The 25,065-nt window shown below is 42.1% G+C and overlaps 2 protein-coding genes across 7 annotated transcripts; one reads left to right on the top strand and one right to left on the bottom strand.

Moving 5' to 3' along the window:
• The first annotated feature begins 2,957 nt into the window (after positions 1-2,957).
• Positions 2,958-15,893, top strand: phrf1 (PHD and ring finger domains 1). 5 transcript variants are annotated; one of them, XM_036212519.1, is made up of 19 exons: positions 2,958-3,354; positions 3,508-3,707; positions 4,969-5,082; positions 5,385-5,587; positions 5,670-5,753; positions 5,834-5,967; positions 6,058-6,149; positions 6,408-6,571; positions 7,839-7,971; positions 8,068-8,180; positions 8,257-8,450; positions 9,202-9,324; positions 9,413-9,555; positions 10,259-11,762; positions 12,965-13,935; positions 14,014-14,090; positions 14,717-14,863; positions 14,941-15,069; positions 15,145-15,893. In XM_036212519.1, exons 2-19 carry the CDS (start codon positions 3,620-3,622, stop codon positions 15,295-15,297), a joined length of 4,566 nt encoding a protein of 1,521 aa, XP_036068412.1. In that variant the 5' UTR covers positions 2,958-3,354; positions 3,508-3,619; the 3' UTR covers positions 15,298-15,893. The 5 variants fall into 5 exon arrangements, with proteins under 5 accessions (XP_036068412.1, XP_024137302.1, XP_024137303.1 ...); XM_024281534.2 differs by having other exon boundaries at positions 6,408-6,586; positions 9,416-9,555; XM_024281535.2 differs by having other exon boundaries at positions 6,408-6,586; positions 10,274-11,762.
• An 856-nt stretch (positions 15,894-16,749) lies between these two features.
• Positions 16,750-24,507, bottom strand: irf7 (interferon regulatory factor 7). Of its 2 annotated transcripts, XM_024281537.2 has the most exons (11): positions 24,382-24,507; positions 22,479-22,568; positions 22,184-22,337; positions 21,364-21,535; positions 21,191-21,285; positions 21,062-21,113; positions 20,129-20,209; positions 19,831-20,033; positions 18,424-18,625; positions 17,466-17,581; positions 16,750-17,386 (listed from the first exon to the last, which is right to left on the bottom strand). In XM_024281537.2, the coding sequence occupies exons 2-11, from the start codon at positions 22,484-22,486 to the stop codon at positions 17,207-17,209; spliced, it is 1,263 nt and encodes a 420-aa protein (XP_024137305.1). In that variant the 5' UTR covers positions 22,487-22,568; positions 24,382-24,507; the 3' UTR covers positions 16,750-17,206. The 2 variants fall into 2 exon arrangements, with proteins under 2 accessions (XP_024137305.1, XP_024137304.1); XM_024281536.2 differs by lacking the exon at positions 24,382-24,507 and having other exon boundaries at positions 22,479-22,676.
• Positions 24,508-25,065: the final 558 nt, after the last annotated feature.

Below are 25,065 nucleotides of genomic sequence, written 5' to 3'. Positions count from 1 at the left end.
CGTTACATATTGGTGCAGAGCCCGTATGACAAAAGTTGTTTTTTTCCGCAGCAGAATCAGCTGATTCACGTTGATTATATCTGCCTTTTTGGCAGCCCGAGGCTGCATTTCTCTGTTTTAGAATAAGCAGGAGTTTTGCTAATTGCATCAACTGTTGAAGTTACCATAACCAAAAGAATGTAAACACTGGAGCTAAAGCTCCGGATTAAAACCTAATTCATTTTTTCCAGAAGTTATATCTTTGAGCGGAACTTCAGTCTTAGTTTTTGAACAGAAAACAGCTCTGCTTTGAAAACAGGAACCTCACCATCACCAAGATATGTTTACTTCCGGTGACGGTACTGCTGCTCTTTCGGCTTTGTTTTAGTTTGCAAACTTAAAATACATCATCCCCAGATAATATTTTGATAACATTTTACTACACTCTACTATATTTATAAAAATCGCGAATCAGCGATCTTAGATGTCGCGAATATTCATACTCGAATTTTCTGGAGCAGATCGCGAATATTCAAGCACCTGGATACTCGTTACAGCCCTATTATTGATGTTGCTGTGATCAATACATTCAATCATTGGTTTCTCAGAGTTCTTGATAAAATAATCAAAGCTAACATCAAAATGCTCTTTTATTGATTTACAATCCTTTCCAACTGCGGTCAAATGAGCCGCCGTTCACATTTCCGTGGTCACATCAAGAAGCTCCGTGGAGTCTGGTGGAGATTTTCCAGCGTTCTCAGTCCTGCTACCGTAAGTATTGGATGAAGCTCACACAAAAAATCCAGTGATGCTGATTTGACCACAGAAATGTGAACGCCGACTGCAGTCAATGTGAAGATACCATCTTCTCTTCTCCAGAACCTGAACTAGACACACTAGGATGAGGGTTTAGTGCATGTGCAGCAGAGCTGTTTTGATGGAAAGAAGATCATTAGTTTGATTGACAGCAAATAAAAAGAAGAACGACTCGGAAATGCAAAAACAAAACAATTTCTTATTACATTTGTTCTCTTTCAGAAGATAAATTCCACACATACATGTTAATAACTGAATTTTCCTCAGAGGGGACTTTATGAAGATTTTGTGTTCAGAAAACTCTGTCACTAATTAAATAAATGGCATTTTTGAATGTTTCAGGTCTCATTTCTGGACTCCGTTAAATTATAAATTTTGATGGTTTCTTGTACATGCAACTTTAAGTAACATTATCAGTCACTAATGATTAATTAAGAAATCAACAACTATGGCGTTAATGCAATTGAAAACAAATCAAATTAGTTACAGTCTTCATTGATCTCAAAAAAGCCTTTGACACAATTGACCATAAAATTATTTTAAGGAAACTTAGTTCATATGTCATAAGAGGATTGGCTCTTCAATGGGTTTCTAGTTACCTGGATAAGAGGCAACAATATGTACAAATAAATTACTCAAAATCTAATTTATGCAATATTACGTGTGGGGTACCTCAAGGTTCCGTCTTGGGTCAAAAATTATTTATCATTTTCATAAATTACATTACCAGCTCATCCAAATTTTTCGGATTACACAATTTATTTATTTATTTTTTTTATGAAGGAACAAATTTAGTTGACGTTATTAAGGTGATACAAGCAGAATCAGAAAAGATTAAAGCATGGTTTGATGTGAATAAATTATATTTAAACTGTGAAAAATCATATTTTATGTTTTTCAGTAATAAAAATAAAAACTGTAATGTTTCTGTAAACATAGGTGGTACCAGCATAAAAATGGTAAATTAAATTAAGTTTTTGGGTGTAATAATCGATGACACTTTTTCATGGAAGCCACATATTGGTAGTATAAAAGCAAAAAGAGCCAAAGGAATAGCAATTTTACACAACCTGAAATGGTCCCTAAACCAGAATGGATTACATTTACTTTATAACTCTCTGATCGCTCCACATCTTCAGTAATGTGTGGAAATTTGGGGCACTACGTATAAAACTTATCTAACTTCAATCATCACATTACAAAAGAAGGCAATAAGAATCGTCACAGGAAGCAAATACAGAGATCCATCAGGACCACTATTCAATCACCTGAAAATTCTAAAGTTTAGTGACATAGTCGATTATAATATCCTCAAACTTATGAACAAAGCACACAGGTCATGGTTACCCCTTAATTTACAGGTTAGATTAAATAAAAGACAAAGTAATATCAACTTAAAAGGACATGCAATATTTAGAAAACCAAAATTACGAACAAAAGTGTTGGAGAGATCTGTCTCAGTGTACGGTCCCAACATATGGAAAAAGGAAATTAAAGATATAAAATTACTGCCTTTAACAGAGTTATCAAGAAGGGATGTCAAGTAAATATTAGAGATAAGTTGTAGAAAAATAAATTCATAAATCTTATATGACACTGGACCTAGTGTAAGAAAATAGAATTAAATGAGGGTTTGTTTAGACAACTGTTTATGTAAACGTGTTTGTATTTTTGTTTATATATACCTATGTACATGGATTTTTATGTTCATTTTTCTTGTTTGATACATTTTGATTTAATTTGGTTGATTTAGTAATAAGGCAGATAATATAAGTTTTCTTCTTTCTGCTCCTTTTACATTTATTAACTGTTTTATGTGTATATAGTATTATTTTTATGTTATGTATTGTTACTAAATGAAATAAAATATAAAATTAAAATAAATAAATACACCTATTATTGTGATTTCATTTGGTTCCATCAAACTATGGGATGTTCAGAACAAACCCAAAGTTTACAGTCAGACTGATCAATACTGATCTAGAAATGCATCACAATTCTTTTCGTTTGTATTATTTTTATTAGTTTTATATTTGCATGTTTTCCCAAACATTTTCAAAGCCTAAATGCAATTATTTCTCCTCTAAAGTATCTTTGTAATGCAAAAAAACAAACATTTTCACTGGAACTGTTTCTATTGGACAACTCTACGAAGCAGCTTCGGCTATTTCCGTCATGAGCCGATTAGCCGCCAGCCGGCGGTGTCAGTCAGCCCCTCACCGTTCGTTCGGAAGGTGGGTCCAAAAACGGGCCCGAACCGCCCAGGGAGCCTCTGAACGTTTGAATGTCGGGACCGTGAGTTCCGTTGACGTTTCCTGACACGCAGAGTCCAAAGTTTGCGGAGGGACTTCCTGTTAGCCCCGTTAGCTTAACGACATTAGCTGCGGCTCTGCTAGCAAGCTAACGCTGCTAACAACAGCCTCAGAGCAGCTTTCTGCTCCCGTGTTCTGTTCCTCGTCTGGATGAAGGGGACCTTATTAGACTAGAAGATCCCAGAGCCGCTGCTGGTTTCGGGAATAAGCAGAGCAGCTCACCTGTGTGACCCCGGTGACCCGGCAGGTAAATCCACCTGCTCTGATGTTGTGCTGTCATTGTTTGTCAGCAGCTGCTGGAGGAGACTGAGCTCTGTGTGTTTCTCACATCTGTGTAATGTTGTTTGACTGTAGTTCAAAGTGTTGTTTGTTTTTGAGAATATTTTTACTTTACACACAGGACAACAACAAAATAATCAAACAGTCGCTGAGAGTGGACTGAAGACACTCCAGATCTTCAGCAGAACTTTAGATGAGGAGCTGGTTCTGGGCTCCAGCTCGGATGAGCAGCCATGGATGAGGATGACAGCCAGGACGAGCCGATCAGCTGCAGCACATCTCACAGGAGAGGGAAGCGAGCGGCTCTGTGGAGCATCTCAGGTGGGTTTGAACCCACAGTTACTGAACGGGACGAACATTTAAAGCCTTTCCAGTAGAGATGGGCCGATATAATTTAACTGATATATTCCCTGTAACTGTGGCTGATAGACGATATTTGCTGATAGGGATATTTAAGGGTGGTATTTAAAGTTAAAGTCCCATTAGCTGTCACGCACCTAAGTGTTTGTTTGAAATGTGTTTCTCCCCTGCAGAAACATCCACTCTCAGGAACCGTTTGGTGGTTTAACCCTAACCCGCAAATCCAAACCTTAACCTTTCCTCTAGGTCCATTTAGCCAAGAAAAAAGTTCAGCGCTGGCCGCACATACTTAGAAAATTACGTGCAAATAAACACTTTCTTTCAAAAAAAAAAAAGGCTTGTGCTTTGAGATTAAGTGTTTTTAAACATACAAACATAATAATATTATTGTGATCGTATGTGAAACTTTAGTTAGTCGCTGCATATCATGCAGAGTGGCTTGGTACGTGGAAAAATCACGCCTCCATAAATCCATATTTTGAGGGAGACTCCTGGTTTTGATGTAAACAGCAGCTTTATGATATGAAGTCAAAGTTTCTCCTTCGGTTTCCTCACTGGTTCTTTTATCCACAAAGACAAATACGTCTTTTTCTTTTGGCTTTAATAAGCTTTCAGATTTGAGCTAAAAGCTTGGACCGCTAGTTATATTTAAAATAGCTAGCTTTTAGCTTTGAGCTAGCTGGGGCTGGCCAAAAAAATCGAATCTCTGAATTTTTCATTCCCAATTCAATTTTAATCATTTTTTCTTTTACTTTCTTTAGCAAAGGTTATAAATGATGCACGTTTTGTCTTTTCTTTTCTTTTTTTTGTGAACGAGCCATTTCTCTCTCTCTCTCTCTCTGCCTGAAGAATCTCCGCTGCTAGCTGGACGAAGAGACGGACGGGCTGACTTTAAGCCAATCAACGGAAGCCCAAGAGAGCACAGAAAATAAAATTTCGATTCTCAAAAAATAAATTGTCTAAAATACATTGATATCGATAATATCGATATATCGCCCAGCCCTAGGGCTAGTCATATTTTTAACAGCTAGCGGCCTGCTAGCTTAGCTATCAGTCCACTAGCTTTGTTTCTTATATAGCTAGCAGTTCGCTAGCTTAGTTTTTACATATGTAACTCCCGGTGGAATTTTTGATATCGGGCCAATACCAATAATTTTAAATTATGCTAATATCGTCCGATACCGATACTGGCACTGATATTTCGCCCATCCCTACTTTCCAGATGACTCGGATGACACGGAGGCGGAGTCTGAAAATGGGCAGTCTGATAGTGGAGATGAAGGAGACGACGACCCGGGGAACGAAGACGATGAGAATGAAGAGGATGAAGATGATGGTAAGAGAGGTCCTGTAATACCAAGAGAAAACATATTGATGAAAAATCATTGGTTGGTTTCAAGAAAAAGACAAAATTGCATAAAAATGAAAACATATTCATGATATTTAGTTATAAACTGATTGGAATAAAAGAAGCGCACACGTTTATGTATAGATAAATTATGTCATTAAATTTACTCTTAATTATAAACAGATGTATTTTTACTTATACATACTATTTAATGCTATATTATTCCACATCAAACCCATTAATATTAATGTCTCAGTTTGACATCACAGCTTTTCTGTTTCTCTTGGTAGATGAGGAGGAGGAGGAGGAGGAAGAGGAGGAGGCAAAGCCCCATGATGGTGGGGGAATGTCTGCTGACTTCACTGGGATCAGCTCAGATGAGGACTCAGAGAAGTGTCCCATCTGCCTGAACTCTTTCACCGAGCAGCCTGTCGCCACGCCAGAAAACTGTGAGCACTATTTCTGCTTCGACTGCATCCTAGAATGGACCAAGGTGGGCTTCGTGAGGAGGGATCCTCCCACATTTTAAACTGTGACCTTGGTAAAGGGAAAACACATTTTCTCACGTCTTGTAGAATGCAAACTCGTGTCCTGTAGACCGCACTGCCTTCAACAGCATCTACATAAGACAATGTTATGGAGGGAAGGTAAAGAAAATGGTAAGTATGTCCCCACTCTTATTTTGAAAGGTAATTCTTCTCTTTTTTGATGTTTGCGACTGCTCTGGTTCTTCATCCAGGTGACGGTGCAGAAGCCTGCTCAGAAGAACCAGGAAGACGCTGTGGATCTGGACCTGGAGCAAACCAACTGTGAGGTGTGTGGCGGCAGTGACCGAGAGGACCGTCTCCTGCTGTGCGACGGCTGTGACGCAGGGTAGGATTGTTTTTATTCCATCATCGTTCCTGGTCTCAGTTTTCATGTTTTGTTGCACATTTAGACTAATTTAGCATTTTTGTTTGGTAGATATCACATGGAGTGCCTCACGCCCCCCCTGGACTCTGTCCCTGTAGAGGAATGGTTTTGTCCAGAGTGTGAAGCCAACAATCAGTCTTCAAGTGAGCCTTGACGTTTTATAAAGTCCGTTTACTCACAGACAATGAGAAGCCAAGATGGTAAATGATTCAGAATGATCAGAACGTTTTTCGGTGGATTGGATTAAGTTATTCAGTATTTTTATCTTTTTATAACTGTAATTATCAACATTATAAAGATGTGTTAATTCCTTCAGGATCCACCAGTAAAAATCATCTTTGCTTTGGAAAACGCTAAACTAGAATATCAAAACAAAGGAGCTGAAACATCTGTTTGTGTAGGAAGTTCAGCAGAAGATCTGAGTGATGGGGGCAGCGTACCCTCTGCTGCGCGTCCAGCCACCAGCCGAGCTCTGCCTCGTGGTCCGGGTCCCACCAGAGCCATCGCCCGGACTCAGCAGAGCGAGAGGGTTCGGGCCAATGTCAACCGGCATCGCATCTCACAGGCACGCTCTGCACAGGTTTGGCATGCTGCTGTTCTAATCCCTTTTGGTGCACAGTAACCTGCGGTGAATGCACAGCCAGTAATTCTTTTTGCATATAGCTGGAGCATTAAACTTTTACATGCATGCAATGCACACTGCTTTAGTGCAGGGGTCCCCAAACTACGACCGGATTAGGCCCGCCTCCACATTTGGCCCGACCCCCAAACCCTATCAGAAACGCGGCTTGAGACCCACGTAGAACGTAACTCTTATTCCACCCTCCTGCTATGACAGGAGAGGATAGACTATTTATTGGTTTAATAGTGATAATCTTTTACTTTATTTCTTTACAAAAAAAAAAAACTCAACGTTTTTCTTAGATGTCCATAACTCTGCCGGTCTTTCAGCTATTTAGCTCATTCAGCTATTCAAATATTCAGCACTTTTTATGCTAGCTTTTCAACTGTTTTGTCAGCTACTAAGGACTTCCAGGCTATTATGGGGTTTAGCTATTTTTTTAGCCACAGACCAACCGTCCTGGCTAATTTAGACATTTTTTTTTCAGTTTTTTTTTTGTGGCTAATTTGGCTTATATTTCAGCTACATGCTAGCTGTGTTGACATTTTAGCCTTATGCTAGCTGTTTTGGCTGAATTAGACATTTTACCAATTTTTTACGGCTAATTTGGTATTTAGTAAATATTTCAGCTACATGCTAGCTGTTTTGACTATTTATAATTTTTTTTCAGTTTTTTTGTCTAATTTGGTATTTCACAAATACTTTAGCTGGCTATCAGCTTCAGCTTTTTTAGTTATCAATTTCAGCATCTTCAGCTATCAGCACTATCATCTTCAGCGACCACATTCAGCTTCCAGCATTCACTATAGCATTATCACTGGTAGTGCTATATATTTTGTTTTTCAAATTTTTTAGAGTTATTTTTTTCTATGAAGATTACAGAAGTTAATTATCTAAGATTCAGCTATGTGTGGTTTTCTGGAAAATCGTAAATGTTTACGTTTAGGCTGTGATTGTTACACTTTTTGTGTTAGCCTACAAACCGACCCCGGTCCCCCGTCAGAGAAGAAAACAGTTATGTGGCCTTCATTAGAAAAAGTTTGGAGACCTCTGCTTTAGTGCATTTGAAGTAAATTGTTGTTTGGTGCATCCACGCTCAACCGCTGCAGTGTATGCGCAGTACACTGCTTTGGTCCATACAGAGTGTGCAGTTCTGTGGGAGTTTGTGCAGTTACAGAGCAGCAGATTAATGCAGATGTTTGATTCTTAGTTGGCTCCCACATATCTGATGCAGTCCACTTGGTTGGATGAAACCATCAACGCCGTGGTGGCTGGGCTGAACACAGCCGTGTACGTTCGAGACGTGGCTCCTCGTGTGGCATCCAGACGCAGACGGAGGACCGGTGAGTGATGTTTCAGCAAACACAGGCGAAGGCAGACGGGAAATCTGGAATTAAACATGTTGAGAGTTTGTTTTAAGCCTTTGATTTTTGAAACAGTGAAACGTAGAAAGGTGAAGCGTAAGAAGACGTCTGCAGGGGGTAAGATGAGCAGCACAGGGGTCCAGAGACGGAAACGCAGGTCGAGAAAAACTAAATCCAAGAAAAAGCTGGTAAGTTTGAAGTTCACTTAGCTAAACTGGACCATAGTGACAGCATGTCACTGATGTCGTCTCTGTTTTCTTACAGACCCATAAAAAATCCGCCAATCCTCGGAGCCGGATTGCCAGTAACCTTGGAATTGTTAAGGACAAGAAGAGCTCCTCCCTTCCCACTGTGTATCGGCCATCAGAGTCCACTTTGAGCAGCATGCGTGCTGACATCGGAGCTGCATCGCTGTCCATCTACGGAGATCCATTTGATCTGGATCCTTTTGTAGATCAGTGAGTGTAAATGTTCTGCTTCTCCTAAAAATGATTTCATGGTGTTGACATGAATTATAGTGGACAAGGTTGTTGTCGGAATTTGTGATTTGCTACAGGGTGGTAATTTGCCCTGATGTTGTGATCCGCTCCGGCGTTGTGATCCACTCTGGCGTTGTGATCTGCTCAGGTGTTGTGATCTGCTCAGGTGTTGTGATCTACATCAGGTGTTGTGATCTACTCTGGCGTTGTGATACGCTCAGGCATTGTGATCCGCTCTAGTGTTGTGATCCACTCTGGTGTAGGGATCCGTTCCGGCGTTGTTATCCGCTCTGGGGTTGTGATCCGCTCCTGTGTTGTGATCCACTCTAGCATTGTTATCCACTCTGGTGTGATGATCTGCTCCAGGGTTATGATCCGCTCTGGCGTTGTGATCCACTCTGGGTTTGTGATCCTCTTCGGCGTTATGATCCGCTCTGGGGTTGTGATCCACCCTGAAGGTTGTGATCTGTTCTGGGGTTGTGATCCGCTCCTGTGTTGTGATCCACTCTGGCGTTATGATCCACTCTGGCATTATGATCTGCTCTGGGGTTGTGATCTGTTCTGTTCGATGATCCACTCTGGGGTTGTGATCCATTCTGGTGTGATGATCTGCTCCAGGGTTGTGATCCGCTCCTGTGTTGTGATCCACCCTGGTTTTGTGATCTGCTCTGGTGTTAAGAATGCTGTGTGTTTTGTCTCCAGTAAAGAGGACGTTTTTTATGTTGTGCAGAGAGAACCATGAACAGCGGGCGCACGTTTCTTCACTGCTGGAGGCCCGAAGGCGGGGACTGTCCCGGTCCGCTCTTCGCTCTCATCATCCTGTCGCTCGGCCAGTCGCAGCCCCCTTTCCAAGGTGACTGTTGCATTTGTTTACAGCTACAACTCTAGAGGGAGCAAAGATCTTCTTCTGAAATAAAGCTTTGTGGTTCTTTGTGCCGAAGCAGAGGCGCGGACCATTCCCAGACAGAAGCAGCTTCGGTTCCTGATCTTCTGGGCAGCATCCTGTCAGGACAGAGCATGCTCCTGATGGATAGTTCTGATGTTATCATCAACCGGGATGGTTCCCTCAAAGCTACTAAGCCAGGTGAGCTCCACATTTGTGTTCCTGTTTCTTTGATTTTGAAATTCAGCATTCAAAATTCATTGAAATTCATTGATGTTCATGCTGGATCAAAAACTAGTATGGGATCACTGTAGTTCAGGGGTCTTGATGGCACGGGGCCACCTTAACTCCCACCATCCTTAAATCCACCTTGTGACTTGATTTCAAAATAAAACAGGATTTTGACCTAAAGTTTATTTTATATTAATATTTTGTTCCCCGCATGTGTTAAATCAGCCGCGAGCTGTGATACCTTTTTAAGAAACATCAGAAAAATCACGTTTTACCTGAACTCTATTTTAACTCTAAGTTGCTGATTTTTGGAAACTTATAAAAGGGACATTTGAGAATTTTGAAAAATATGATCTAATCTAAATCGGTCTGTGGCCTGAAAAGGATCCTGTAGATCATTGATGTCAAACTCAATAAAAATAAAATGATCTGGAGGGCCAGATATGATTACCCGGAGGGCCGGATCCGGCCCCCGGGCCTTGAGTTTGACATGTGCTGTAGATAAACCAGAAATCTTTATTCTGGATGCGTTTTCACAGATCAGTCATCGGTTTATTTTTTCTTCTTGTAGCTCTTTTAGTTTGAAAGTGAGGCTCTGCTGCTTTGGTCCAAGAACTTCTGTAATCAAATATTAAGATTGCGTTCCTGCTTTTTTTCTGCATTCACATCACAGATCCTATTTTTTTAGGGCTCTCTTCAGGAGTGACAGCAAGTGGGATGATGAGCAGCAGCGACGCCAGCGCTCTCATCAGTCCAGGGGTTTCATCCAATGAAGAAGACCTATCTGTGGTCTATCCCAGTGCTGGACCTCTACCAGAACCCCTCCGTAGCTCTACAAATAGAGCGTGGGCCCACAGATCTACTAACTGTCCCTCCTTCACGTCTTCACAGAGCGCCCTGTCCTTCACAGCAGCTGCTTCTGATTCACCGTCCAGAGGAACTCCAGCTTTTCTGGCTCCACACCAGAACAGATCAGGACCTTTAAAGAGTCCCGAGAACTCCTGTGTGGACTTCACAGTTCCGTCGCAGGCCCATGCCAAAAGAGCTGCTGTGAAGCCCATGTGGGTGGATGTGTCTGAGTTACCCAGAATCCCTAAAATAAAGCGCAAGAGCCATGAAGGACCTGACGCCAGCAGACCGGCTGGTATCCTCAGCGTCGGCTTGAACCGTCCGTCTGGAGACAAAGGAAAGAACCAGAGTGAAGACCAGCAGAAGGACAACTGGACCCACAGACACCGGTCTGAGAGAGACGGCTCCTTCTCCAGCTCCTTCTCTTCCTCCGGCTCTTCTGCCAGCCAGCCACAGTGCCCCCCCTCATCTTCATCAGCGGTGAGCTTCCGCATCAACTCCAGTGGGAACTCTTGGCACGCGAGACGGCTTAACATTGGATGTTCTTCTGGAGAAAACCTGGAAGACGTCCGGAGACGAAAGGAGGATGAAGCAAAAAGGAGACTTTTGATTCGAGACAAACAGATGCTGCTGGCGTCACGCACCCCGACCAGCAGGGGGCAGGAGAGTGACATCTATGATCCGTGTAATCCCACTACATCCGATTCAGGCAGCTCAGCCGATGAAACTGAGAGCAAACGCTCGGACTGCAAGAGGGAAGGTCCTTCATGGGGAAACAGAGATGAGATGCGGCTAAGCATGCATGACGTTCAGGTGAAAACAGAAAAGCAGGAGATGCAAATTTCACAGGTAAAGATGGGAAGTCCCCAAAAAAGCAGATCTCAGGCCTTCCCAGGTGAACCTCCCAAGATTAAAGAAGAGCCATCAGCAGGTGTTAAAGCTGAGCATCCTCATCTTCACACTGGAGCAAAGTTGGAAGAGGCGATGGAGAACAGCGGGCATCATGATCTGACTAAAAAGGAGGAGAGCAGATGCTTTTCTGGACCTCCAAGGAGTCGTTCAATCAACCACGAAGATTCACCAACAACAAGCCAGACTGTCGCCAAGAGCAAACCTCAGAAAGGGTCTGCCGAGTCCCAAAGCTCCTTGTGCCTGAAGCCCGAATCCAGTCGGAGAACAGATCCTGGAGCCAAGAAAGACAACCATGAGGACACGACCAGGAAACCAAGGGATGGGGGGCGGAGCTTCCCATCCATGTCCTCCGATCAGACAGAGAGACGGCGGTTCGGTTCTCTGTCCACAGACTCACGGAGGAAAAGTCCACCGCGGTAAGTTTAATCTTTTACTTAAAGTTAAAGTCCCACTATTTGTCACGCACCTCGGTGTGTGAAATTTGTTCTCCGCATTTGACCCATCCCCTGGGGGAGCGGTGAGCTGCAGACACAGCCGCGCTCGGGAACCATTTGGTGGTTTAACCCCCCAGTCCAACTCCTTAGTGCTGAGTGCCAAGCAGGGAGGCACTGGGTCCCATTTTTAGAGTCTTTGGTATGACTCGGCCGGGATATGAACCCACGACCTTCCAATCTCAGGGCGGACACTCTACCACAAAGCCACTCAGCCGAGGATATTTTTTGTATTTAATGGGATTTTCAGGCAACCTTTACCGCTAATCGAATGTGACAGCAGAGGTGGGGACTCGAGTCACATGACTTGAGTCAGAAGACTTGAACTCGAGTCAGACTTGAGTCATGAATTTGACAACTTTAGACTCAATTTGTACTTTAGTCGTTTGACTTGGAAAGACTTGCTATTTTTCCCCCAAATCCAAGGATTTAAAAGTATATTGAGAAAGCCCGCACCGCAATCTCTCTGTCTATGTTTACATCCGTGTGTGATGTTGCCCCAACATCCAATCAAATTAGGGTCACGTTAGACTGATCCGACAGTCCATCCAACCAAGTTGCAGAAGAACATTACTTGAAAGGACTTGAAACATTAATAAGAGAAATTGTAACTCGACTTGAGACTTGTTGGTCTTGACTTGTGACTCGACTTGAGACTATTGGTCTTGACTTGAGACTTGTTGGTCTTGACTTGTAACTCAACTTGAGACTTGTTGATCTTGACTTGTGACTCGAATTGGGACTTGTTGGTCTTGACTTGTGACTCGACTTGAGACTTGTTGGTCTTGACTTGTGACTTGACTTGGGACTTGTTGGTCTTGAATTGTGTCTCGACTTGCGACTTGATTACTTTTGACTTGTGACTCGACTTGAGACTTGTTGGTCTTGAATTGTGACTTGACTTGGGACTTGACTGCTTTTGACTTGGGACTTGGCTTGGACTTGAAGACAAAGACTTTAGACTTACTTGAGACTTGCAAAACAATGACTTGGTCCCACCTCTGAGTGACAGTCTCCCAGCCGTGAGCCGATGCTCCTCAGAGTTTCGTTGCCATATTTTCCTGGAACCTTCAGAAGAGTGGATTAAAGTGGATTAAAGTCAATCTTGTATGCGCGTCTCTGATCAGGTCGGCTTCCAGCTCCAGCGGGAAAAAAAGCCACGAAAGCAAGAACAGGGACGGAAATGATGGTCGACGGAGTGAGCCAGCGTCAAGCCACAGAAAACACGGACCGGCCAACCCGACATCGTCATCCGGGTCCAAACATGAGGATTCCAAACGTCCGTCAACGTCGAGAGAAAGGGAGAGAGAATATGCCAGAGAAAAACACACCTCCCTGACCTCCAAAGAGCGAGGAGGCAAAGAGCGGAGGAGGTCCAGGTCACGAGAAAGGAGGGAAGGAGGATCCTCCAGAAGCACACAGAAGAACTGCTCTTCATCCTCCAGACACTCGGACTTTGCAGAGAGAAAACGGAAGGATTCTTCCCATGGAGACGTCCAGCTCCAGGACCATCGTCACGCTCCCTTCACTTCCTGCCCCGTCAAAAACGATCGCAGAGACTCTGGTGGGGAGATGAAAGACGCTGGAGAAGACACTCAGCCGGAAAACGACGTCAAAAAAGAAAAGCACATTTTGAATGAACAGATTCTGACTTCTTTCCCTGTGTTGAACAAAAATGAGACAAACGTCAAGAAGGAGCAGGCGGAGTCACCGGAAACTGTTGGGATTAAATCTGAACAAAGTTCTCCAGAGTTGTGTCCCACACCTCCTGCCGCCTCACTCCCTGATTCGGTCCCTGCAGCAGCTGGACAATCGCAGCCTCAGCCGAGATCGTCCGTCGACCAGGATGTTCCTGACGTTCCAGACGCTCCTGAGGACCCTGACTCTGACAATGATGTGGATTTGATGCTGGACTGTCCTGATTTTGTGAAACCTGAACCTGTGGAGGCTGTGAAGCAAGAAGAAGAAGGAGAAGCTTTTAAGGATGAAGGGGAACCGGTCTCGGTCGCAGCAGTGCCAAAGACCAAAACTCAAGTCAAACGAGTTACCTGGAACATCCAGGAGCCGGAAGGGCCTCAGCCAGAGAAATCTTCCAGTAGTGAGTTTCATCGTCTCATTTCTTCTTCATTCTTCGCCCGCTTTTTATGTAAAACATGTTCAACATGTTCTTCCGCAGAGCTGGCGCTTTATAAACTGAAACTGAAGCAAGAAGGAGTTCGCAGGTCCTCCATGGTGGCCCAGACATCCGCTCAGGTATGAAGGAACACACCTGTAGTTTCAGCTACAGCAGGGAGGGGGCAGACTGCTGTCAATATGGAGAAAGAGTGAAGCATGTTCTACAGGGAAGAACGTGCTTACTCCACTTGGAAAGAACCAAGCTGGGATTTGAACCCAAACAGTCTTGCTAACCACTACACCACTGTTTAGCTCTTTACAGAAAGACATTTCTTCTCATTCATCCACATTGATTCTGTCAGAGCCGTCAGCTAAACTTTATCTGTAATTTATCTGTTAACCAGCACAACCTCTCCTATGTGACACTACCTTTATTTAGTCATTTTCCATGTTGGATTCACACACTAGACATCATAAAATCACGTAAAAACACAAAATTCTGTCTGGAGAAAATCTATTAATTTTGCTGTTGAAACGTTTTTTTTAATACTTTTTACTGATCTGAGAAGTGATCCAAACCGTGACACGAACTGTGAGTTTTGTGATCCGTTACTCCCCTACTGTTGTAGCAATCAGGTTAATGTGAGCACACACCAGAAAAACCATGTCTGGTTTCGGGTCTGCTGGGTTCCTGGAGCTCTTCGGTCTGGTGTTGGTTATGGAGGACACTTTGGTTCACCGGCTGTCTTCTTGTCCGTTCACAGGAGACCAAAGGGACTTCTACGGACTCCGTCAGGAAGGATGCTCTTGGTTCCGTTGGTTCCAGCTCCATTTCTGATGATTCTAGCGGTCCGTCAAACCAGCAAGGAGAGTCCAGTGGTGAAGGAGATGGCCTGCTGAGGAAAGACAAAGTAAAGAGATTTAACAGACTTCACTCTCTGTGATTGATTCATCATTTTTGTGAAGGAGTTAAAATGTCTTCTGTCAGTATTTAAAGAAGCTGCACATGCAGGAGAGAGCCATAGAGGAGGTCAAGCTCGCCATTAAGCCTTTTTACCAAAGGAGGGACATCGACAAAGACGAGTACAAAGAGATTCTGCGTAAAGCCGTCCAGAAGGCACGTAAGCTCGAGCTCTGACTGGCGAGGAATCCACTTTTATACTGACGATACCTGTTCTGCTCCTCTCACCAGGTGTGTCACAGCAAGAGTGGAGAGATCAACCCGGTGAAGGTGGGAAACCTGGTCAAAGCGTATGTGGACAAATACAAACATGCACGGAAACGTAGAAAAGAGGCGGTGCTTGGAGAGCAGACTGAGCCAATCGGAGCATCGGAAAGCCCGTGAGGGATGGGAAGTTTCAGTGATCTTCAGCGAGAACCGGGCCGGCAGGGAGGTTCTGTGGGAAGGATCTCCTCCCGGGACGAGCACGATGAAATGACCCACTGTGTCCTCATAAGTGGCAGAAATATGCAGGTGATGCAGATTAAACATTAAAGATCCTATTTTAGTTGTAAATACCTCAGAGTTGACATCATCGCCTGTTTCTCCATTTTTGCCTTTTACGAATCATCAGTTTAAAATGTTTGTAGCTTGAAAAATTACGTTTTTTTTTTTTTCAACCTCTTTGATAAAAAACAAACTTTCTCGTATAAAACAGGTTTGGAGAACCAGGACAGTTAGTTTGTTTGAAGCGGTATTTCTGGCTGTTATCATCGTTCTGCTGCACTACAGCGCCACCTACTTTCATTTAGAAGTCGTGGACTAATGGCGCCTCCTGTCCTAAAGTCCAGCTTGGTTTTTGGGGGAAAAAGCGGAAAACTTTGATCGTCTTCCTTTCAGTGTAAAGCTGGAATTCTCCGTTTGACGTTTTGTGTTTCTGAACGTTTGAGTTTTCGTCTTCCACTAAACTGGTCTCTTAATAAACGATTGGTGGATGATAATTGGCTTTTGACTGATGCTGTCACATCCTCAACATGGGGGAGGGGTTTTCCTTCAGGGATTGTTGAGCAGTTTTAGTGACGTCACCAGGAAATAAGCGCACAGCATCACAGACCCCCCCCGCCCCATCTTTGGATGGAGGTCTTTGCTCTTCAGACCTCTGACTCCCCTTTTAAACCTCGACAGACGTCATTCCTTCCACAGGAAGCTGCATAGTAGAGCTGGATTGATAAAGTCGATTAATCAATCTAAGCTTAATTGATCAATAATCGATCCATAAGTGAAGATTGATTTAACACATAATGCTTAAGTTTGGTAGCTTGATGCTAAGATATGTGATTTCCCATAGGACGGCTAATGCTAACGCTCGGTTGACCTAAATATACATTGCTGACTAAATGAAAATCTGTTTTATTTTTTATTTACTCATTTAAACTGGAGTTGGAGGATAAACCTCTAGAAATTGAACATCTCGTTTTCAAGGGGGTCCTCCATTTCAAGAAATAAAAATGAATGTAGAGTATAAACAAAACAAAATAGTACAGAGATTAGATACACATAACACACACACATAGAAGTACAGGCTCAATATCCACCCCTACCCAACATGACATTTCAGAAAGTTTAGATAAATACATTTGCAAAAAAAAAAAAGTAAATTTATGTGCAAAATAATCCATTGTCAGAAGTTTACATCCATAAAGAGATGTCAAATACAGGATAACTAAACATTAAGAGATTGTAAATTATATTATATAATCCCACCCCGGCACTCACAGGCATTAATTTACAAACTCTTTTAAGGAAACTTTTTTTTTTTTTTTGTAACCATATGTGGTCTAAAGCAGAGGTCCTCAAACTGCGACCTGCGGGCCGAATCCGACCAGGCCCCCAAACAATATCAGAGACCCATGAGTTTTTTTTTTTTCTCCATTCTTCAATCTGGCCACTTCAAAACATATAATATTGATTATTAGTGTATTTTATTAAAAAAAATAACTAAATATGTAAACTCAAAATTGAACGGAATCGAATCGATCCAGGCTCTTTTAAATCTAATCAATTCTGGAAATTCATACCCAGCCCTAATGCCTTGAAAAATTGTTAATGGGGGGTCCTAACGAAGCATGCATTGACTTTAACCACAGAGGATGTAAAGGTTGCTGGTTCAGTTCCTTTTGTGACAGAAGCAGAATCAAACAATGTACAAATGATCCAAATATAACCAAATTCTGACATTTTTACAAAAGAATCAAATCTAAAACGGCTTCTGTGACATAAGAACGTGCAGTCATATCGTGTAGGTTTCCACATTTTAGATCTGACCAAAAGGCTCAGGGGGGGAGGAGGACTCCTCTGCTGCTGGGGGGCCGAACACAGCGTTGATGAGATCATAGAGGCTGGTCTGAGAAATCTGCAGGCTGACGCTGTTGAGAGACGACGCCCCTTCCATTTGAGCCATTTCATGAAAATGTCTGCAGATCAAGGGCACCACCTGTGGGGGGGGCACAAAAACAGAGGGAGGGGTTTGAGTCTTTGACTGTTAAACAGAGTGGAGCACAGAAGGAGCTTACTTTGACCACGATGAGCTTCTTCTCCAAAGGTTTGCCGTCAGGAAACTTCTCTCCGAAGCACATGTTGATGGTGTAGGCCGGAGAGCGGCCACGGTTTTCCTTGAACTCCTTCAGCTCTGAGGAAAAGTTTGGGTCAGAATTCGGGAGCGTGACTATGTAAAGCACATGTGTCAAAGTCAAGTCAACCTCAGCGTTTTCATCTATTAACCTCAGCGTTTTCATCTATTAACCTTGGTGTTTTCATCTATCAATTTCATCATTTTCAGCTATCAGCACTAGCATCTTCAGCGACCAAATTCAGCTTACAGCATTCAGACTAGCATTATCACAGGTAATGTTATACATCTAGTTCATAATTATGTTAAAAAGTTACGGTTTTAAAGTTTTTTAAATTGGCGTTCTGTTAGCTTTTTGGACTATTTTGGCATTTACTAAGATTTTTTGGACTATTTTGGAGTTTAGCTAATATTTCAGCTACATGCTAGCTGTTTTGGCTAATTTAGGTGTTTCTTTTTAGTTTTTTTTAGGATTTTCTTTGGCTACATGCTAAACGTTTTGACTAACCTACGTTTTTTTTTCATATTTTAGGTTAATTTGACATTTAGCAAATATTTTAGCTGGCTATCAGCTTCAGCGTTTTCAGCTATCAGCTTCAGCGTTTTCAGCTATCAGCGTTTTCAGCTATCGGCTTCAGCATCTTCCGCTATCAGCACTACCATCTTCAGTGGCCAAATTCAGTTTACAGCATTCACACTAGCATTATCACAGGTAATGCTATATATATAGTTCATAATTATGTTAAAAAGTTTCGGTTTTAAAGTTTTTAAAATGTAGTTTTAGAGTGTTCAATAAATGTTTATCCTGTTTGCCCCGCGACTTAAGGTGTGTTTTGAGTTTTGGCCTTTTGTGCGATTGAGTTTGACACTCCTGATGTAAAGGGAGGGATCCGCACACTTACCATCAATATACTTTGCAAAGCTCAAGAGCTGGACTGCAGTGCTTTGGGGAAGTTTCTGTGGGGGTGGTGGAGCCACGCTGGAGGGATCTGTGCTAACGAACACATGGCACCTGTCCTGCCTGATGGCGTAGATCCCAGTGTCTTGCACCTCCAGGAGCAGACCTCGCTGGATGCTGTTCAGGATGCGGTTGGTGAAATCAATCTGAGGAAAAAGAAAAACAGCTTCAAACCAGGTTGTTTTTGTGGTTGCTTAGAGTAAAACAACTTAAAGGATACTTAAAAAACTACAGTGTGAAAACGTGTTCAGACTCATGGATAAGTGTTGAGGAATGTGACTTCCTGTGTGTGGACCTCAATGAGCAGGACTGACTCACAGCTTTGCTGCAAGGAAGAGTTCAGGTAGGAAGATTATATTCTGCTTGCGTTTATTTGTGCTTTATTTCCTCAAATGTTTGATTTTCATTCCAGGCATGGGCAATTTATTGATGCCGGTATCGGCCAATTTTGCACATTTCAAAGCGGCCAAAAAGAAGATGAATGAATGAGATGATCGGTAATGGTACGATATAAAAATTTCCACCAATGTATGCGCTCGGTTTTTATTAGGCTATCTACCCATCCCCCGTGTTCATCTTGCGTCAGACTCTAAACGACGACGGGGGAGGGGTCCAAGCTATAGCTAGCGGACCGATAGCTTTGTTAAAAAAGGTCTGAGATTTAATATTTGGCAATTGACTCCAATGCTTCACATGCGATCACTATAATTAAGTACAACGATGGATTCACGTTCATAATTATACTTAAAAAATACCAGTTTTAAAAAGTTTGTCTTTGCTTTTTGTTGTTTGAGAACACTTAATTTCAAAGAACTAGCCTTTTTTTCCCTAAAGTGTTTATTCGCACATGACTTTTTAAAATCCGTTTGGCCAGTACCAGAACCTTTTTCTTGGCTGCATGGACCTAGAGAACAGGTTAAGGTTTGGATTATTGGTTAAGTTTAAACCACCAAACGGTTCCTGAGAGCATCCCTTTCTGCAGCTCAACGCTCCTTCAAGGAATGGATCAAATGCGGAAAACATGTCGCACACCAATGTGCGTGACAGCTAGTGGAACTTTAAGTTTAATTTTAAATACCACACTTAAATATCGGTATCTGCAAATATCGGCTATTGGTCACAGTTGCAGGGAAAATATCGATTATTGATATTGGATGAAAAAATAATGATACTAGCCCAGGCCTGATTCAAAGCCAAGAAAAGTAAAAAATAAACACTCGTAAGAAGAACCGAGCTGTGCTGTGAAAAGATCTCCACCAGCTTTGAAGGATGGCTTTGGTCCAGAAGTCTAAATAGTTCTGCAACAAATTCCAAAGAATTGTTTTTAATGAATCACAAAGCAACAACTAACCTGTTTGTGGTCTACAAGACCATCCGGAACGGGAAAGCAGAGCGGAAAAGCGTTAAACTCTGGAACTTCATGATGGTAATGAAGCTGCAGGCGGCTGACGTTCATCGTGGTCTTCAGCATTTCTGTTTTCCTGTAGTGGATGGAGATCTCCAGGTCGCATAAACTGGGAGGTTGAGGTTGAGTAAGGAAGGACGGAGGGTTTACTGTTGGAAAACAAAAACACAAACCACAGCAATCATCGCCTTCAAACTCTGACATGGACCGTTGGATGTTTGAACTACTTTGGACGAGCACTCACTGTAACTTGGTTGCTGGTCTGGATAGCTTGTCTGGACAGGTGGATCCGGCTGGAGACTGGTCTCCTGCCACAGTCCATCCTCTGGTAAAAATAGTGGAGCAGAAAAGTTTTCAGTCAGCCATCATTTGTGTAAGTTGTCCCACTTCAAAAGAAGACAGAGGTCTAATTTTTATCATAGTAGCAATTCAACAGAAAGAATCAGGAAGTCACATTGTAGGGTTTTCAATAAAATAATTGATAAAATCTCAAAATAAATTAAGGCATTTAGTCTCCTACAAAGATGCAAGATTTCTAGTTCTCACAAACTTCTGTAAGAAGCTCCTTTGTCCTTCACTCTTTACTTTGGCCGGATCGTTTAGGTCCACAAACCAAAATCTTAAATATTCCAAAAACACGCTACAAAGAGTTTCAAATGGTCGCTCCTCATCATTTTTTTCTAACTTTATGACGTTACATTATGAACCTTCTGCCAAACCAGAAGTTTATCTGTATAAAGACTCTGAAAGATCTGGTGAAATGAACACAGTGATGTACTTGCCGGCGCCTCGGTAGAGCTCTCCAAAACATCTAAACCCAAGCTACTCACTCAACATCATCCATGTTTTCCATAATGTTGCAACGAATGAATTCCAAAACCACTTTGGCGGTTTCTCCGTGGCAGGGAGCAAGGCTATAAGCACTAAATTTGACATGTGTCAAAAGATAGGCGGCAAACTCATATTTGCCGCACTCGCTTTAACTGCACCATAAGACATGGTTTTTAACCATCAACTCTTGAAGGCTGTGAATGTTCATCATGGTCTTCAGCATGAGTGTACACATTGATAAACGATTGGAAATACACACAGATTTTGTATGAGTTACAATCAAGAAATCCGTGCACACATCCAGTGAGACTGTTTTCTCTCCATAAAGCACACGCTAGAACAATACCTGCTGGCTGTGCTTCAAGATCCAAGGCACCGAGGTTGTTCAGCAGATCCTCCTGTGAACACAGACCAGCAACTTTATTGACAGAGGAAAACTTGAGTGAAACGAAAGAGAGTCGGGTCAGACATGTACCACGTGTCCTGAGGAGGAGAATTCAACGGGAGAGCTGTAAATATTCAGAGAATGATCCGATTCCTGTGGGGAAGTCTGGGCTGGTAGACATTCAGCTGTAGGTAAAGAACACATATTCACCAACCAAAGGTAGAGCAGCAGGAAAAGTTCAGGTTAAAATCCAGATGTCTTACATTCAAGGTTTATAACCTCATAGATCCTGTGAGGATCGTGCTGGATCTTGGAGTTATCCTCCACCATCCGGAAGTGCTTAGAAAGGATGTTGAGAGCACAGCGAAAGTTGGTTTTCCATCTCGCTTTGTTGTCTGGAAACTGGTTGATTTTTCCGCTGGCCACTGCCCACGCCTGCAAAGCACCGACAGACGGCTTAGAACACTTCCTGAACCTCGACACCAATTACTGGTCAGGACAGTCTGTGCAGGAACATGAAAACTAGTTTTCTTGTCACTTGGAGGCTCGTTTGTAAGAATAGGTCTATGTTTAAGGGCTCCCCACATTTTAACATCTCCAGGTGCCTGAACGTAAAAACTATGTAGAATGAAATAAACTCACCTGAGAACAGGTGTAAGCTGACCTTTGCACTAATGGGGGTGACAGAATTAAATATTTTAGATGTGCACGTTTGTATGCATTAGTGTAAACTCTATTGTGTAGCCCATATGTTGACACACTAAAAAAAAATTAAGGTGTGGACATGCCCCGCCCCTTTTGACTAACACCTTCAACATAGATGATGATAAACCTTTGTACCCCCTCCACAAACATCCATCTCCCTTGTTTTTTCTCTCTGGTCGAAGAAGAAAAGTATCAAAACAGAATTAATATAAACAAAGTTTAGCCTTAAATCCAAAAGAGGTTTATACAAATAAACACCGGGTGTGTCCGAGTGTCCATAACCTCCTGACAGTAACACCTGTCCAATACCTGACGATCCATCTAAGGTCGGAGAAGTTCCAAGGCAGAACCAGAACCAGACATTTTAAGACATTTTACCCGGAAGATTTGGATGTCCTCGTCGTTACAGTCCCGTCTGGAGTTGTGTTTCCAGGGAACTCGAAACCGGTTCCGGCCCACGAACTGCAGTCCAGCGTACTGACCGGTCTGCACCTGCGTCAGCAGCCAGGTGGCAAACGGAGGTTTGTGGGGGCTACAGGGAAAAGACAGAGAAGCTGGTTGGAGGAGGGAATCTAACACGCGCGCGCGCGCACACACACACACAAAGAAAAAGAAACCGAACCGAAGGAGCCCCCGTTAACCCGTACCCGGTCCTGTGTGCGTATCCTCTTACCTTTGCATCGCAGCTCTCGGTGGGGGGTCGGTAGGTGTGCGGAAGCCGGGCTGTATTTATGCACGCGCCTCCTTGCGGAGGGGGCGGATCCTTACGGGAGAGAAAGAAACTTTTCTGGTTTCACCGGAAACTAGAAGAATACTATAAAATACTGTGTTGAAGTGTAGTGATGTTTATGCTGTTTGTGTTGTGTGTGTTAATGTGTGTGTTGTGTGTGTTAATGTGTGTGTTGATGTTTGCTTTGTGTGTGTTAATGTTTGTGATGTGTGTTGGTTGATGTGTGTGTTGTGTGTGTTGATGTGTGTGTTGTGTGTGTTGATGTGTGTGTTGTGTGTGCTGATGTTTGTGTTGTGTGTGTTAATGTGTGTGTTGTTTGTTTTGTTTGTGTTGTGGGCGTTAATGTTTGTGTTGATGTGTGTGTTGTTTGTGTTGTTTGTTTTGTTTATGTTGTGTGCGTTAATGTTTGTGTTGATGTGTGTGTTGTTTGTGTTAATGTGTGTGTTGTTTTTTTCATTGCACGTTTGTGTCGATATTTGCCTCCATTTATGTTGCATGTGTCGATTAGAGTTGATGCGTGCTTTTATGTTTGTGTTAATGTGTGTATTGTTTGTGTTATTTATGTTGTGTGCGTTAATGTTGGTGTTGATGTGTGTTGATGTTTCCGTTGATGTGTGTGTTATTTGTGCTGATGTTTTTTTATGATTGTGTTGATGTGTGTGTTGTTGTTTGTGTTGATGTCTATTGAAGTATGTGTTGATTTGTGTTGAAATTTCACATGTAAAAAAACTGAAAGTCTTCAGTGATCAAAGTTATAAAACATTAGAAAACTGGAGTTGACCTCAAAGCGAAACGTTATTTTTAAGTTTAAGTTAGCGAAAACAAACCTAAAGACATAAAAATAATGCAAAATAGAAGTTCCACAAAATACTATTGTGTTAAAATGACATGTAATACTGAAACTAAAAGAATGAAACAGCTGTAGATTTACGACGACACACAAAAGCTCTGATGTCCTGATCTGCTTCTTCCTGAAACCTGAAAATGACTGCTGAGACGTCACGAGACTGAGAAAGCCCCAAAAATGACTGCTTCTGTGTGTTGGGGGGGTTGAAGAAAAAGAAAAAGGAAGTGGATCATGTTCTATTTGGAATACTTCCTTATTCCAGGGCATTGGAAGAAGCACCCCCCCCCCCCCCTTTGAAGTATTGAGTTTTTTTCAATTAATTCTATGTAGTTTATTGATGAAGTTCCCAGACTGTAAACAAGAAATGGGTTATAAATACTACAGATAATAACCTTTAGGACATCCCAGAATATTCTAGAACTATGTTTTCACTGGAATAAAGACTTTCAAAAGAAGAGACCAACAGATAATAGGGAAAGGCTTTTGTCATCAGAGTGCCCAGAGAAAGACAAACTGAGGGAAAACCCATGCCAGTGGGTTTTCTATGGGTTTTCTATGGGAAAACCCCTTAAATGAGCAGAAACAGACTCAGAGCGCCCCCTGCTGTCAGCCGTCTGCCTTGGACCAAAATGCAACACCTGCTGTAAGAAAGAAGAGTGAATGTATAAAAGAAAACGAAATAAGAATCAGGAGATAAAGTATAATAAAACATCCATTAGCATGGATAAAAGGTTTTTGACCCCCCAATCCTAAAATAACCCCCCAACTTTGTTCAGGATATTCTTCTTATTTTGAAAGGGTCAGCGGGAAGAGGAAGTGGGATGTGTGCACACATCTTTGACCGGAGGGAATCCTTCTCCCCCATCGACTGTAAAAATACATGTTAATATATACAGTCAATGTTCCCAGCATACTACAGATTAAGGGGAGGGGCTTAAAGTCTGTGAGTCTAAATCTCAGAGTTTGTAAGCCTCTTTTATGGCATCACTGAAGACAAACCTGCTCTGTTCCCTAATCCCAGATGAAACGCCAGGTTCTTCATCTCAGTCTCCATGATCACTTTCTTCTTCCATACCTCTGGAAGAACATCCTGATCCCGAGAAGACCTGTTTAACTCTAGAACAGGGGACCAAAATCCAAAACACACCTCAGGTCGTGGGCCGGTAGAATATACATTTATTGAACACTCTAAAACTACATTATTAAAACTGTTACTTTTTAATGTATTTATGAACTAGATATATAGCATTACCTACGATAATGCTGTAAGCTGAATTTGGCCGCTAAAGATGCTAGTGTTTTTAGCGGAAGATGCCTAAAAACACTGAGAAGCTGATAACTAAAAATATTGACGTTAATAGCTGAAAAATTCTGCTAAAGTATTAGTTAAATGCCAAAGCTAAAAAAAAAAAAAAAAAAAGGAAAAAAAAACTTTGGTTAGCCAAAACAGATAGCATGTAGCTAAAAAATGGCTAAACTTCAAAATATCCTGAAAAACTGAAAAAAGCCAAAATTAGCCAAAATAGCTACCATGTAAATATAAGCATAACTCCAAAACATCCTAAAAAATTAAAAAGAAATGCCTAAATTAGCCAAAATAGATAGCATGTAGCTGAAATATTAGCTAAACTCCAATACAACCTAAAAAACTTAAAAAGAAAAGCCTCAGTTAGCCAAAATTGC

Source organism: Oryzias melastigma, linkage group LG6, assembly GCF_002922805.2.
Source record: "Oryzias melastigma strain HK-1 linkage group LG6, ASM292280v2, whole genome shotgun sequence".
NCBI classification, from domain to species: Eukaryota; Metazoa; Chordata; class Actinopteri; order Beloniformes; family Adrianichthyidae; genus Oryzias; species Oryzias melastigma.
Note: the sequence above shows the minus strand (reverse complement) of the source record. Positions and strands in the feature narration are given on the sequence as shown.